The sequence below is a fragment of the Canis lupus genome, chromosome 20 (genome assembly GCF_011100685.1).
Source record: "Canis lupus familiaris isolate Mischka breed German Shepherd chromosome 20, alternate assembly UU_Cfam_GSD_1.0, whole genome shotgun sequence".
NCBI lineage: Eukaryota > Metazoa > Chordata > Mammalia > Carnivora > Canidae > Canis > Canis lupus.
The window spans coordinates 42264946-42281715 of record NC_049241.1 but is presented as its reverse complement, the minus strand read 5'-3'; the positions used below and the strand labels follow the sequence as shown (position 1 = coordinate 42281715).

Genomic DNA, 16770 nt, shown 5'->3' with positions numbered 1-16770 from the left:
CACCTCTGAGCCTTCTCTGCCCAAATCCTACCCATTGAGATTTCAGACCCAACTCAAGAGGAATGTTCTCCCTGAGGTCTTATCTGCTGCTCTTGGCTGAAGGCTGCCCCAAGTGGGTCCTGCAATCCTCTCAGGACACTTCAGAAGGGCAGGTGCCCACACAGGTACCCACCTGGCATCTGGGCTCAGTGTGGGTTGACCTGGACTGAAGCAGACTGTACTTACCTCCCAGGAGCCAAGGAAGCCAAGATGCCCACTGGTCACTGGCCTCAGTGGTCATCCCTAGCCACCCCTCACCTCAGGGGAGCTGGAAGGCTGTCTCTTTATCCCTACTGGCAAAGGGGGTCATGGCAGGGGCTGTGGCTAGGGGCTCCATGGAGCCAGCTCCCAAGACATAAGCATCCTTCTGGGAGTCCCTTTCAAGATCTGGGATACAGATGAGGAGAAAGGTCCCCTCTTTCCTCACACAGACACAGATTCTGCTGCCTTGTGCTCTTTCTGGCAAGCCCATAACCAAGCCCTAGACCCTGCAGTGTGGGGTTAAACCCACAAGGGTCTGGCCACTTGGAACAGGGACTGAGGCTCTGCCTTCCTGAAGAACCCAGGCAAAGCCTTTGCTCTACGGCTGTTCAAGTTAGGGGAGACTACTTTTCCTGGGGGGCACAATTCCACTCCCAGCTAAGGCCAGGCATCCTGACAACCACGGCAGTGACTGATAGCAGAGGGATGGCCACACAGAAGCCAAGCTCATGATGAGCAAGGTAGAACTGTCCTGCCTCAGAGGAGGTGGACTCAGAGAAAAGTGGAAGAACGGGCTGAGCTGAAGCAGAACCCCAATGCAGTGTCCCTCATGTTTCATCCCTGGGCTGCTAGGAGCAAAGAACAGGGGGCCCCCTGCCCTTGCTCAGCCCAGTGGGCTCAGCAGGGGATTTCAGAGGGGTTCTCGAGCTTCACCACAAATGACTCGTTAAGCTCCAGAATGTAGGGATGCCTGGGTGGCTCAATGGTTGAGCATCTGCCTTCGGCTCAGGAGGTGATCCTGGGTCCCAAGATTGAGTCCCACAGGCTCCCTCCCTGCAGGCAGCCTGCTTCTCCCTCTGCCTGTGTCTCTGCCTCTCTGGGTCTCTCATGAATAAATAAAATCTTAAAAAACAAAAACAAAAACCCAGAAGGTGAATGCAGGGGGAATGGGGACTCTTATCCAGAGCTCGCGAGTAGGAACCTGGAGCTTTATATACCCTTCTTTTTCACACGGTTTCTGTTATGAAATCCCTCAGGCACACAGAAAAATTCAGAGAACACAACACAACACTTGTAATCCCTTCCTCCAGAGTCAACAAAAGTAACATTGCTGATTCTGAGACAGGTTTGTTCCTCCTCCCCCTCCTCCCTTTTTATTTAAGAAATCCAGTGTTGTAGCCGGCTGAAGCCTTCCCTAATCCTCCCAGCTTCCCCGGGCTTTCCCAGCAGCTGATCTCCATGTGCTGTTCACATTTCTGTAGCTTCCACTTCACTGCCCTTGACCTCCTCCCACACACTTGCTTTTCTGTTCAGTCTGTCGCCCTGTAGACAGTGTCAGCTCCATGAGGGCAGGAGCTGTGTTTGGTCCACCGTCACCTCCCAGACCAGGAGTGATGCCCTGGGCAAACCAGCCAACCAGCCAAGTCAGGACTTGTTGAGTGAATAACACCTCTATCATCATGTGGGCTTCTTCATTTGATATAAATGCTCTTGCCCTGACTGTTTTCAATTCTGAAGCCTGCTCTTTCCTCCATCAACACCTTGTTTGAGATTCAATCACACACTTCAACAAGTAAGGATTCAACTGCCCAACCTAGCCACCTGCTAACCAATGACCCTTCTCTTTCTCATCAAGGAGAAAGCGGATGAGAGCAGGGACCTCCCAGCAAAACGAAGACAGCCCAGAAATCAGGACTCAAGGCCGAGACCCCAAGTAAGAATAAACCAGAAGAAAATCAAAACGTTCCCTCAGCAGGTACACAGTGTCCCACAGAACTGGGGAAACTATGCAGGTATCCACCCCCAAATCACACAAGTGGGGTCACTCAGCAAAAGAGCAGTGACCTGGCCTTCATCTCTGTCACTAGTGAGGGCCCCTAGAGGTGCCAGTGGAGGGGGCCAGGCCCAACCAGAAAGCACAGAGCCTGCCACTAGGGTGGTAAGGGTCCCAGCACCACCACTGAGCATCACCTATACCTCTCAGCACAGAGCTGTTCGCATTGCTGATAAAAAGCGAGGTGGCAAGAACCACACAGGGCTGCCCGTGAAGACCATGTGAACCCACTCTGTAAACTGCCAAGTCATACAAGCACATGCCCCATGGATTTGAAAAAGCCCCATTTCGTTTGGGATCAGCTTCTGATGAGGGGCCTGCACCCGGGGAGGTTCCACTCACCGTGGTGAAGACAAGACAAGGCTGTGGCATCAAGAAGTCCTGCTCCTTCTCCAGGGAGGGTCCCCTGCTGTGCCCCCTCAAAGCACAGTCCGCCCAGGTAAGTTTGCTTAGGACATCAAGATTCACTACCCCGAGTGAGCAGGTACCTTCAAGCCCAGTGCCTGAAGGAAACTGTTCAGGACAGGGAACACCAAGGGGACCATTCAGAAACCAAGTCTGATTCCAAGCACAGTTCCCCAGCTACCCTTGTGGCCCTAGCGCAAGGCTGGAGGAGGAGGACATGGGATCCCCAACTCTGGCCATGGAAGTGCTGTGCAGACATGAAGGTTCTCCCCAGCTCACGAAGACCAACCACATGGCTCCCGCCTGCCCCACCCCTGGGATGTACAAATGTTTCCCAGGTATTTTTGATGCAAAGCAGCACCCAAGCTATATGGAGGTGCCAGCCATCCAGACGGGACGGGGACAGGGGGCAGACTGTGTGCCCACAACCACAGGGCAGAGCACCGTGTTCGGGCAACTGAAGTTGACTGGACCAGGTGACAGGAGCTGGCAGGAGAGAAACATGCTCCCTGATCTCCCAGGAGGGGCATGGGGAGCACAGACAGGGAGGAGGAAGCAGAGGCCTCTGAGCCCAGCTCTGTATGAAGACCAGCCTCTGAAGTGGAGATAAGAGGAAGGAGGAGAGGACAAGGAATCCAGGCTGAGACAGCAGCAGAGAGGCCGCTGCCAAGAGATGCTGAAGGGCCAGAGGGGTGATGGGGAACCAGGAGGGGTCGGGTGGCCCAGGCGGAGCACACAAGCCACACATGGTCTGGACCTGATTTTGCAGGTGCCGGGGAACCACGCCACGCAAGAGGTTTTGAGAAGAGGGATAAGCCATATGGGAGTCAGGAAGGAAATGCTGGTGGCCAGGTCAAAGCCAGCAGGTCAGTGGAGGAAAGGGGGCAGAGAAGGCTCGGGTGCGGGGGAAGGGCGAGCTTTTTCAAGGCAGCCACAGCATGAGTGGGGGAGGCACGGGGGCAGAGGCTGTGACAGAGGTGGATGACATGGAGGTGAACACAGGCCTTACCTGTGCTTCTCGCCTTCCTCCTCCCCTTCTCTGAGCTGCTTGGTCTTGGGCTCCCCATCTTCCTTGTCCTACAAAGGGAGGGAGAAAACCACTTGCTCAGATGGATGCTCCTACTTTCAGTTCTTGATGCCCAGGGAGCTGGTGAAAAAAGGAACAGCTCAGGAGCCACCCACCCTGGCACAACACTGAAGCCTCATGCCCCAAGCCTTCAACTCCCCCGCTACCCACCCCACCCCCAAAATTTAACAACTGGTGCCCCCAGCCCAGGCCAGACACACAGTGGTGGCCCTCAGAGAATGCTAGCAGAAGCTAGAAGGATTTAGTGGTGAGAAACAGGTGATCAGTGCCAGAGGGTTCCCTTCATGGGTCTGCATGAGGCCACCCCCTGAGCTGGGATGGGCAGTCGCCAGCAACCAAGCTGGGGCAAAAGCTCCCTGCTGACTCCCCTCCCATGCCAGAGGCCTCTCCAGAAACACCTATTTATTTACCTTAAGGGCTAGCATAACTCAAACTAGAACCGGGCTTATAATAATATATTCAGGGGATAGAGGTAAGGGGATTTAGTTTGAAGTCTCTATGGGAAAAATTTCTTCTAAATGTCTTTTCTTTGTCTTCCTCCTGCCTCCCATCTCTTTATAAGGCTAGAGAAGCTATGTTCACCTCAAACCTGACACTGTATACTTGTTCTCCAGACACATCAGGGGCCACAACAAAGGATACCACCATGCTGCTTCCACCTGCAGAAGCAAGTGTCTTCCCAAGCTTTCTTCCTTACTCTGTAGGATCAGACTGGCCCTGGGGACAGATGGACATGCAGGGTATGTGCACATGTATGTGCTCAATTGCATGACCATGTTCTCAGTCCTGAGGCACCCCCATGGTCTTTGTGCATGCCAGGGCTGGTCCTCCAGAGGGTGTCACTGTGCACTGCATTACCAGCAGCAACGTGCCTTTGGCCATCTCACTGAAGCAGTATTCTGAGACATCAGTAAGGTGCTGCCACAGGGAGGCCACTATGACATAAGAAATAGCTAGAAAAAGAAAGAAAAGAAAGAAAAGAAAAGAAAGGAAAGAAAGGAAAGAAAAGAAAGAAAAGAAAGAGCTAGAGGGGTGCCTGGCTGGCTCAGTTGGAGGAGCATATGACTCTTGATCTCAGGGTCGTGAGTTTGAACTGCCTGTTGGGTGTAGAGATTACTAAAACAAAAAACAAAACTAAAAAAAAAAAAAAAAAAGTTGCTATTTGCAACAACATGGACGACAGAGCTAGATGGTATTATGCTAAGAGAAATAAGTCAATCACAGAAAAACAAATGCTATATGATTTCATTCATATACGGAATTTAAGAAACAAAACAGAGGAACATAGGGGAAGGGAAGGAATAATAAAATATGTTGAAAACAGAGAGGGAGGCAAAACCATACGAGACTCTTAACTTTAGGAAACAAACTGAGAATTGCTGGGTGCAGGGGGGAAGATTGCTGGGGGATGGGATAACTAGGTGATGGGCATTAAAGAGGGCACCTGATGGGATGAGCACTGGGTGTTATATACAACTGATGAATCAATGAACTCTAACCTCTGAAATTAATAATACATTATATGTTTATTATATCGAATTTAAATTAAAATTTTAAAAAGCAAAGAGCTAGAGCCGACATAGAAATTTTAAGTAAACCAGCTACATGCACTAACTCTCCTCAGAGTTTGTTTATGCTGCTGACAACTGCCTCCACAAGAGTGGCATTTGTTTTATGAGTCACCTCCTAACAGTGATCATCATGGGGACCTGAGAACAGCCAGACCCCACCATTCCTTGGCCTCCACACTTGCAGGGAAGGAGACCACTCAAAGCAGGCAGGCTAGAGGCTTTTGGCCCAGAGAAACGCTTTTATGATGTGAACAGCTCAAGATAACCCCTTGCTACTTCAACCCAGAGCAGCTTAGCTCAGGGATGAAGCAGCAGGAATGAGTAACAGCAGCAGCAGGATAGAGGTCAACAGGATTCTGGGGAGAGGGGGAGGGATGGACAGAATGTGGGTGTTACAGGAGTAGGAAAGACATTCCTGAGAAGGGGGGTGCGTAGCTTGAGCAAAGGTGGGTGTGGTGTGCAAAACACCCAGGTGGTTGGAGCAGCAGCAGCAGGCCTGGTGAAGGGGTAAAGGAGAATGCTGGTAAAGTTGGCAGGCCAAGTGGGGCTGGTCACAGGGGGTTCTGACCAGTGCCCTAAGGCACCAGGAGCCAGAGGAAAGGCTGGGGGAGCTGTTGGCAGAGTCTGGCCACCACAAGCAAGCCCTGGGGCAGAGAGGCATTCCTTGGTGATGGCCCAAGAGGGAAGGAGGAGGACAGAGTATAAATTCTCAAAGGAGACACAAACTAGGGCTCTCTACTGGCCTCCAGGGCTGCAGGGGCCTGGGTAGGACCCCTTCCACGGAGGCCCAACTGACACACGCACCGGTCCCTGATGAAATGCCAGCGGATTAAGCAAGCTGTAAGCCTGAACAGTCAAAAAAAAAAAAAAAAAAAGAAAGAAAGCTCCTTCCCAACTGCCAGCCAGTGGACTACTCCCTGATGGCCTGCCTCCCCTTGGTGAGTAAGGACAGAGGTGGAAGGGCAGAAAAAGGCTCAGCTTTTCCAGAAGCACCCCACAGGAGGGCCTCTTTCCACGGGGCTCTGTTAACCTGGACCAGTTGGCAGACAACGGTGGGGGCTCCAGGACCAGCCTTTGGGAATCTGTCCTTTGCAAACACCATGCCCCTTCTCAGCAGCCACTGCACCCACCACTGTCCTGGAGTCTCAGAGACACTCAAGTGCCTTGGCACAGGCTGGTTATTCATTAACAAATGAGAAAACACCCCACTATCTATGTGACATTTTAAAAAATGCCCAGCAGCCTGGTGGGTGGGCCGTATCATCAATTCTTCACATAGTGTGAGGTTAAGGATGACCCTAGCCTGGGCTGCTGTGTGAAGAGCAGGTGCTCAAGAACAATAAAGATATGGGGGGGGGGGGGGGGGGCGGCGGAGAGAAGCAGGGTAACAATAGGCCACATAAAAGCAAGGACAAGGTGTGCTCCAGTCTTCACACTCAACAGCAATTCAGCTAGATAGGACAGTAAGCGTTTGTGAGAAGGAAAACAGCTTCTGGGTGATCCTGGCCTTGGTCCCAAGGCAGGACCCTCATTACCTGGGATGGAGACAGGAGGTGCAGACTACCCTCGTGGCCCACCCCAGCTTCAGAGACTCAAAGGGCCCCAGGAACTGAAGGCCCCCACAGCTGTCTCTTAGGTCCTCAATTCAACATACAGGGAGCCTGGTAGCAAATGGCCACCAGAGAGAGGGAAGAGATTTGCCCAAGGCCACAGAGCCTGTCAGTGGTGACTGCAGGTCTGGATCAAGGTCCTTCTGCCCCCCTGCCCTACGTTCTCACCAAGGAGATGAGAGAGTGTATCCAGAGCAGCACTCAGTTTCTAAAACCGGCTCTGATCCCAGCCACCTCTCCCATGCTCCCCGACGGTTCAGACCTGGTTCAGACCTGACCACATGCACTCAGACCGGCTGCAGCCAGCCCCAGTCTAGGCCCAGGCCCTGGTGTACACCCTCGGGAGTGCAGGGTTATGCAAGATTGGTATTACCTCTTCCTTAAATCTATGATAAGACTTCAGTGAAGCCATCTCGACCCACCCAAAGTTTCCTTTGTGAGGTTTTTAGATATGGGACTCTACCAATTTTCTATTTCTTCCTGAGCCAGTCTCCTGAATTCTTCTTTCAAGGGCTATCCATTTCACCTAAGTTACTGCATGTATTGGCAAAAAACCATTTATAATATTCTCTTATTATCCCTTTAACTTTTGTAGGATCTGTAGTGACATCCATTGACGTCGAAAACCTCTGTCTTTTGTCTTTCTTTGTTAGCCCAGCTGGAGGGACGCCTGGGTGGCTTAGTCGGTAGAGCGTGCAACTCTTAATCTCCAGGTCATGAACTCAAACCCCACGCTGGGCACTGAGCTCTTAGGAAAATAATAAAATATTAGACCAGCTGGAGGTTTATCGATTCTGGGACATTTCAGACTTGGTGTTTTAACAATGTGTTTGCTCCTCAGTCACTTCCCCAGAAGAAGCCCTCTTTAGCGGACTACCCCTACAGGGGATGAGAAGAGCACGTTAATCCATATTTGCTGCCTGAACCCTATCAGAAACTCAATCAACCATCAGAAATGCAGAAGGTGGGGGGAGAAGAGAAGCTGCTGTCTCTCCTTCTGCTGCCCCTCTCCCCACCCAGGCAAAGACTAGGGTCCCTCTTCCCTCCTGTTTCCCTTTGTTGTGCTGGGTCTGCCCAGCACAAAGATAAAGGAAACAAGAATGCTGTCCTCAAGGATCTCAAATCTACTTAAAGGAACAGACTTCAAAAACGTACCTCTGTGCCATGAGTGGCAGGAAGACTTTATGACATGTTCTGTATACCTGGGGAATCGGCAAGGGATAGGCATTGTCAGAGAAGGAGGTAACCCTTAAAGTCAGCTCCAAGTATCCAATGGGAGGTTACCAAGCAGCTAAAGAATGGTAATTGCCTGGTAAAGCCACAAGAGCAGAGTGAGGGCACTGTCCAGACCTGTGGAGCCTGAGGAGCCATGTCAGGCCGGACTGGGGGAGGGCAGGGCTAGACGAGGGCTGACAAGGCCTTCCCCCAGTGCTGTGGGCGGGCTTAGCCCAGCCAGGGCCAATGTTCTCAAAGGGCATTGTGGCAGCCTGGAAGTGGAATCGTGGGAGAAGATGGGGAGACCAGAAGCCAGGTGAGACTGTCCACTCCCGGCCTGGACCTGTCCCAGCCTGCTGATGTTTGTGCATATGTGCTGGTGAAGAGTAAATGGGGGTTGGGAGCTGCCATCAGGGGCAGTCATGCTGAAGGAGGAGCTCCTGAGCTGAGGGGACAAGGAGCAAGCCCCTCACTCTCACCCTAAGAGGAGCTGCTGCCCAGGGCTCTTCCTTCCAGAAGACAAAGAAGGAAGCAGGAAAGGGTTAATAGACACTCCAATCTCTGGTCTAAGTTCCCCCTGCCATTAGCCCATAAGTGAAGCAGCTGGAGACCCGACAGGAACCCACAGGTACAGAAACCCTTTCCAATGCCCAGGCAACATGCCTCATTAGCTCTGGGTATGCCTGGTGAGCTGTTCAGGGAAATGGCCCTTCTGGTCAACAATCAAGATCAAGAAAGACTAAGACCCAAACCTGGTCCCCTAAGAAGAGTTGAAATTGGCCCCAGCTTGAGCCTTTCTGGTTGCTGTGGCCCCGAGCAGGGAAAAGTCAATGAGAGATAAGCACAGAAGGGAAGTGAGGGAGACAGGAAGGGACTGACACTACTGAGGGCAAACCTGGCAGGTTTCACAATTTCACCCTGCTGCCCATCCTCAAAACCAGGGCAGCCCCATTCGGGCAGAGAGACTTCCTGTCGGGTGCGGCTGTGAAAGGCGCCGTTCTCCACGGGCACTTAGGGGGTAGGGCAGACACTCGGTGTCTGACTCACCCTGAAGATGCAGTGATAAGCCCTGGGCTGAATGCCACCACACCTGGGTGCAGACACTGCATAGTCCTCTACTGTCCAGAGACAGGAGGAAGGAGGGGAGGGAGGTTCAAAGTCTCCCGGGCAAGCAATGATCCCAGCAGGGCCCAACAGTGGGTCCCCAGCACTGTTTGCTGGGGGCGGGGGATGGGACTACCTGGCCTGTATGTCCACTCTGCCCAGCAGGTGGAGAGTCCCTCAAGGGCAGATAGTACAGCAGGTGCAGCAGCGGAGCTCACAGGCTCTGTGCCAGACCCTGCCTGGCAAAGCCCAGGGTCCGTTTCACCCATCTGACCGTGGGCAAGTCATTCGACCAGTCTGGCCTCGGTTCCTCTTCTATGAAAACAGACACTATCACTCTGACATCATGGCACGGCTATAAGAGTGAATAGTCAGGGAGGAAGGAGAAGAGCCTGTAGCTCGAGTGGACAAGGAGCAGCCTCTGAAGGGTAGGGAGGATGGGGCCAGGCCAGGAAGGGCAGGGCTGCGGAGAAACCACAGGGCCGCAGGGCCCAGACTGGCTGCATCTGCACAGCTCATGAGAAGCTTTCACTTTCATCAATCCGGAGGGCAGACAAGCAGCGCAGTAACGTCTGCTTCATGAAGACAGCAGAGGACGTGTCGGACAATCTGTGCAGGGGGACCCACCTTCTGACTCTCCGCGTTCAGGGCTCCATTGAAAATCAGACTCAGAAGGTCCAGCAGGGAGGGCGGAGCCCGACAGCCCAGAGCAGAGGCACCAGTGCTCTCCGGTGGAAGCAGGCGTTCCCCAGAGGCTCGTGAGCCCAGAGAACAAAGTGCTGGGGGAACAGCCCGGAAGCTGGAGGTGAGGCCTGCAGATGAGGGCCGGAACTAAGGCAGTGGCACTACCACAGAAGTGCCCAAACGCTCGGGGGGCGAGGGGGGCATCAGACAACGGACTCCAGGTTCTGACCAGGACTCCCAGGGAGAAGAAGGGTCCAGTGGGGCGTCCTCAGTGGCAGAGAAGAGGGCCCGCTCCTCAGCCAGAGGTGGGGCTGGCACCACCAGACAGCACGGCCCCAGGATGGCTGCCGGTGCCCTGCATGTGGCAGAGGAGTGGGGGGGGGAGCTGGCCCCAAGCCAAGCCTGGTCCTATTCTTGCAATGGAAGAAACTGGCGGTGTTCGGAGGCGATGGCAGGCAACCCCTCCAGCAGATTACCAGCTAACAGACCGGCTCCCTGTGCTAGGTACTCCATCCACATCAGGTCCCGAGGGGCAGAAAGAACACACCGAGAGGGCGCCTGGTGTTCACAGACCAGGGCGGGTGGAACTTAGCCTGGAACCGTGGACGGGATCCCAGAAGTCACCAGTCACACACACACAGGCCAGGTATAAAAGGCCCATTTTTCTGGAGTAAGAATCCATAGCTCTTCAGATTCTCAAGGGGGTAGTGACCTGGAGGAGGGAAGGGAGTGTCAACAGCATGGCGGTGGTGTGTGGAGTGTGGGGGCAGGTCTTTTGGGGGCAGGTCTTTGGGTGGCACCTGAGGTATCTGGGGAGGCTCTCCTACCACCTGTTCTGCACCCAAGGAGTGGGGGCAGGGGCAGGGCGGCAGAGGGAACAGGTAGCAGCAGAAGGTGCAGAGGCTTGGGAGGGCCCACGTGGTCCCCACATCCCCACAGGAAAGAAGCCCTTGAGAGGTCATGCTGAGGGCAGGGCAAAGACCAGTGCCCCCTTTTCTTCACACATGGCCAGCCTGGACCAGTTCCTCTGGGCGGTGGGGCCAGGCTCCAAATTCCCACAGGGCCCTCCCTGTAGGGGGCACTGTGGGATGGAGATGCCCAGGCAGCGCGAGGCAGACCACACTTCCACAGCTGACCAGTGGTGGCACACAGGGCAAACTGCAGGACCTCTCTGTTTCCTCCCTGTGAGAGTGGGGCCAGTGCTACTTCACAGACACTGGGGTTAGGAACCTGGCTCCACCTCCTGGCACAGGGCCCCATGTGACACCCACTGTGGGCGACAGCCTGCTGGCACCCTGGGGTCCTGCTGTCCATCAGCGACAGGCCTGACTTGAACTCTGGCTCCCACCACACCCCCTGGGGAATCAGTCCTTCCCTCTGTTTTCACCTCCCCACCCCCTGCTCGGCCTGCACCCCCTCACACAAACAAACAAGAAAGTGGGTAGCCAGTAGAGTTCTAGGAACCAAAACAGACTTCAGAGACCCAGGGCCCAGGGTCCAGATCCAGGCTGGGAAGCAAAGGGCCAATTATGGTCGGTCCAACCCACAGAGAAGCTGATCCATGCCTAACACTGTAAAAGGTAGTGGTGTGTGAATGGAAGGCACCATCCTTTTCTAATTGTGTGTGTGTGTGTGTGTGTGTGTGTGTGTATGTTTGTGGGTTTTTTTTGCCAAGTTTCTGCAGATGACACACATGCAATTTTTAAAACTGAAGCTCAAATTAAGAATGACCTATCTGATTCCCTCGGGGATGAGGGAGAAGGGCCCCAGGCTGGAAGAACGGGCACCGCATGTGTGAGGCTTCCCCACAGAAGCCTTCATTCTGCACGTGCCACCAAACTGCATGGAGGCAGAGAGACGGAGGGTGGGCTTCGGCCCCTTCCCTCCTCCCCATGTGGGCCGAAGGTTACACCCATGTTCAGCAGAAGGGCTTTCTTTCCAGGCAGGCTCTCCATCAAGAATAGTCCCAGACATTTGATTTTACCTGGACTTGCCCATGTGAGATTTTGTTTGTCATCTTTCTTCCCTCCTCGACTGGGAGCTAGCTCTCAGAGGCCTGTCCACTGCTGCCCCCAACACCTGACGCCTAACAGCAGCTGGGCTACTAGCAAATGAGTGATGGAGCAACCAAAGGGAGGCAGGACACATATGCTACTTCTTCCCCTTACGGACAAGTTCTCCTCCCAAAAACTTGCATGAACCAGGCATCACTAAGCTTGCCTCCTGGATGTGAGGACTGAGGCTCAGTGGACCTAACTCGGGTCCGTGCATGTCAGAGTCCTACTCTTTCCACCAGTTTGGGGACACAGTCACAAAAGCCCAGTTCCCTGCTACCACACACGTGGTTCTTTCTACCAGACAGATCTGCGTCTTCACCACCAAGCTGTCTGTTCTAGCCTCCCTTCCAACAATCACCTGCACTTCTGCTTCTTTCCTGTAGATTGAGAGAAAAAATCTCAACCATGCCCACTCCTTAGTAGTGTGGTAAGGATCAAATCTAATGGGTCCACCAAACTAGAAGACTTCCCAGTAAAAGATGAGCTCTGGGGAGGGCTGGACCCCATTCTTACTCATCTCTGCTCATGTATTTCCTATAATAATAGCATTCATTACATTATGCCAAGCAACTGATTATCCAATTAACTGAAATAATTACTTATTCATCATAAAAATCTACTAGGGGCACCTGGATGGCTCAGTAGGTTAAGTGTCAGCCTTCAGCTCAGATCATGATCCTGGGATCCTGGGATTGAGCCTCAGGTTGGGCTCCTGGCTCAGCAGGAGCCAGTCTGCTTGTCCCTCCCCCCTGAACCCACGCCTCCTCACCCTGTCTCAGCATCTGTGCACTTTGTCTCTCTCTCAAAAAATCTAATCAAGTCAGCACTGTTTTCTTTCTTTCACAGATTATAAAAATGGAAGTCTGGTGTAAGTAAGTAGTCCACCCAGAGTCACACAGCTGTTGGTGCCAGGGTCCAAAGGATAGGGTCAGAGTCAAGCCTAGGCTGCTTCCCTGTAAGAGCCAGCCCTCTGCTCTAGCCATGCTCCCACACCTATCTCCAACACACAGGTGGTCTCACTGGTGTCTGACGGAGCAGCAGCATCACACCACCTCACATCTCTCCCCAGTGTCATTTCAGAGAGACATGACCAAACCATCAGGAGCCCCCGATATGCCCATTTCTGGGCCAGGAACTTCCAACCCAGAAGAGCATCACTAGGAGATAAAAGAGTAGATACATGGCGAGGTGCTCACAGCTGTACTTCTCCTAACAGGGTGACCTGGAACTGCGAGGTGAGTCCTACTTGCTCCTGCACCTGGCTTGTATGGTCACGGAAACAGCACAGTGACACAGAACACACAGGACCGTGAGAGGTGCTGAGTCCACACACATGGCCATGAGCCGAACCATAGCATCACATCATGACACACATGTGGCCCAAGACTTCACGGGCTCCTACATGACTGTGGGTAGTATTTTTTCCATTTCCTTTCATTCTGTTATCAAAATGACTTAATAGCAAAAAGATCTAAAAACAAAAGCAGCTAGAGGAACCCAGCTGCCCGTGACTCACTGTCTTGACTGTATCACACCCTAAACAGACTCTCCTGACCTTCACCTGGCTCAGCAGGAAAGCAGGAAGCCATGGCTAGCCCTGAGGCCCAGCACAGCCCAGTCAATGTTTGGTGACTTTTCTAGAATTTAAACACATGAAACCCAAAGGACCAGCATGCTGCGGGGGGCGGGGAGGAGGAGGAAGGCTGACGCCTGCACACACCAGCCCGCAGCCCTGGACTGGGCCCAAGAGCCAAACCAGCAGCTGCCCTGGAGGCTGAGTGCCCTCCAACTGGGCCAGACAGCTCCCCTGATCAGGACAAAAATTTCAGTTAAGAAACCAACTGGTGGTGAGCGATGAGGTTACCTCCCTACCCTCTCCCCCTGCCTCATCATTTCCCGTTTTTTCAAGGGGGAAAGTGCCTCCTCTGCCACAGAACAGAACTTGCAACCACCAGGACTTCCTCATCATGGTAAAGCTCACAGCTGGAGCAAGAGCAGTGAATCGCAAAGGCAAACAATAATGTTCATGAAGTTTAGAAACCCCTGCCTGGTATGAGATAGCCCTGTGTGGCACTGGGGGGCTGGCCCAGAATCCTCTTCCTGTGGCCTCAATGTGGACAGCTGGAGTCATGATGCACTGCATGGGGGCCCAGCTGGTTGGTTTTAGGGAATAAAACAGCCACCCAGAATCTCTGGTCCTGAGGACATATGGCTGGTGTCTGACCCACACCAGATCCATCCTCTGCCCTCGAACTCTGGATGGTGAACAGGATTCTCAGTCTGAGCCCTAGAGGGAAGAGGGAACTTATTGAGAATATGTTCACCATCCTTGGATCCAAGGGAAATAGCAAACAAGGGCCTGAAAACCCCAGTTGAGTGGCCCTGAAAATCACACCCTTCTACCTCCCCCCACACCAGGCCCATGTGCCTATTCACACCAGTGCTGGGTCCCCAAACCATTCCCTGACAGCAGCCAACAGGACCACATCAAGGCTCCTGTTAGCCACATGATGCCACTGGCTTCCTCAAAGCCTGCGATCAACAAGGCGGGGGGGCGGGGGGTCCTTTTCCGTGTGGGCAGGTGTCAAAACGCCCCCAGTCCATGCCTGAACAACTGATTCTGCAAACCTTGTGGTCTGGAAAGACTTCGCACCCAGTGAAGTTCACCTCGCCGGTATGGCTGCAGATTACAGACCTCTATATAAAGGCAAGTCGGCCTCTCCCTGAGAAAAAGATCTCAGCCTGGCCAACTCCCAAACCCACGGGCCTATCCAGTTGCTTCATTTCTTCACTCAAATATTTTCGAGATGTCTCTGAGCCCTGTCATATCTGGCGGATGAAAAGGTGACGAAGACATGACATCTGCCCTCAGGGTGCTGGCACACAGGTGAATGCACAGTCACTGCACAGCATGTCCTAAGCCAAGTGCCGTGGCTCCCTGGGTACTACGGGAATGCCCAGTGATTCAGAGCTGACCAGGAAACCCAAACGCACCTGGAAGAAGAGTGGGCTGTCTGGGGGAGAGCAGAGTGGGCAGGGCAGGGGTGCTAGAATAACTGGAAGGAGCAGGCGTGCTGAGCCTGAGCCCTGTGTCTGGAGCGGGCCAGCCAAGGCACACTGGGGCAAGAGGAGCCAGCATGGGGGGGCTTGCCCTAGGTTCTACTGACTTCAGCCCTGTCTGTCCAGCACCAAGAAGCCGGCAAAAGCTGGAGCACAGTCAGGGAGGCGGCAGCCACGTGGCTAGCGTTATTTATAAAGGGCATGAAGAAAGGGCCAGAAAGGGAAGGGTGAGGGTCACCGGTTGAAGCCACTGAAAAAGGAGTCGGATGTGGGCTAAGAGAGCTACTTTCTCAGCCCTGGGAGAGCAGACAGCTGCTGCCTGTGAGTCTGTGTAGAGGACAGCTGCTCCCACCTGCACAGGGCCAAGTGGCACTCACACTTCCCTCTCATGCACATGGGGCCTCGGCCTGCTGCCCCCCTTCCCTGGGATCCCATACTATCATCTCAGCCGTGCAATGACCCTTTGGGACCACCAAGGGACGTACTCAATGGCTCACAGCTGGTAAGAGATAGGTCAGCACTTAAACCAAGGTTTTCTGATTGCATCATGCTTCCAAAACTATTTCAAGTAAGGTCTCGCTGTGCGTTCTGCACAAGAGCCAGAAGGGTGACTCCATCCATTCTTACCAAATGAGAAAAGAAAACCACAAACTGTGAAGGCTGCACAAGTCTCTGATAACATCTGGTACAGCATGAAAGGGACCCAGAGGTCCATGGAACAGGCTATAAATAGAACCTCCCAAATCAGAATCTTCCAGGCTAAGACCTGGAAGTCTGAATGTTCCCAGCTCCTGCCCACCCTCCGGGTCACACTTTTACCATACGATTCAAATGAGGAGCCTCTGAGTCAGACCACATCACTGCTCTTACAGAGGCTGACCGGGGGATGAAGTGACCCGTATGAGGCCACCCCAAGCTGCCTGAGGGCCACTGCAGTGACCAGGGTGGGCTCTGGATACAGAGCAGGCAGGATGGGAAGAGACAGAGAAAGCTCTCATATAACATAAACATCCTGAGGGCAGCAGGAGGTCCAGGGAAAGTGTGCAGGACGAGGACAAGAGCTAGCACCAGACCTACTAGGTCTCCTGACTTCAAGCTGGCCGGTCCGTCTAGGCTACCATGTCGCCTGGAGCCATGGGGTAAGGTGACTGGAACCTGAGTGCCCATCATTCTATGGGCCGCCCAGGGCTTGCGCCCCTCCCTTACTAGGAGGCTCTGACTGAAGCTTGGGGAAGGAAGAGACAGCTGCACAGTACAGAGGCTGAAAGTGCCCCACACTGGCCTGCCCAGCGGGGTGAGCAGGGTGGGGCAGGGGGCCGGCCTCAGGGACTTCTGATGGCAGCGCTAGTATAAGACGCTAGTATAAGACCGAGTCTGCCTCTGGGGCTGCAGCACAGCATGCTGCAGAGTCCTCATACCTGGAGGCAGTAGGGCTTCCTTACAGAGCCACTTCTCCTGAGAAATGCTGGACTTCTTTTTGGCTGCATAAATCCAAGGCTGGGGTGCTCTCTTTCTCTCTCTCTTTTTTTTTCTTAGAGAGGGGGGAGAAGAGGAGGAGGCAGGGAGAGAATCTTAAGCAGGCTCTATGTCCAGCACAGAGCCCAACACAGGGCTCTATCTCACAACCCTGAGATCATGACCCAAGCACAATCAAGAGTCAGATGCTTAACCAACTGAGCCACCTAGGCACCCCTGGCTCTCTTGTTTTAAACAGAGAAACTGGGCAGCCCTGGTGGTGCAGCGATTTAGCTCCGCCTGCAGCCCAGGGCGTGATCCTGGAGACCCTGGATCGAGTCCCACGTCAGGCTCTGCATGGTGCCTGCTTCTCCCTCTGCCTGTGTCTCTGCCTCTCTCTCTCTCTGTGTCTCTATGAATGAATGAATGAATGAATGAATGAATGAAT

General features: G+C 53.5%; 1 protein-coding gene and 1 long non-coding RNA gene across 3 annotated transcripts in view; one reads left to right on the top strand and one right to left on the bottom strand.

Annotated features, from left to right (window-relative positions):
• Positions 1-16770, bottom strand: part of CCDC12 (coiled-coil domain containing 12) — a 51138-nt gene that overhangs the window by 14351 nt on the left and 20017 nt on the right. The window contains exon 2 of the mRNA XM_038566640.1: positions 3489-3556. Coding sequence (XP_038422568.1) covers positions 3489-3556 — 68 coding nt within the window. The remainder of the gene's footprint in view (positions 1-3488; positions 3557-16770) is intronic.
• LOC119864699 lies at positions 9420-13307 on the top strand. Of its 2 annotated transcripts, XR_005374962.1 has the most exons (3): positions 9420-9871; positions 10255-10396; positions 13024-13307. It is a non-coding gene; the product is annotated as an uncharacterized LOC119864699 (long non-coding RNA). The 2 variants fall into 2 exon arrangements; XR_005374963.1 differs by lacking the exon at positions 10255-10396.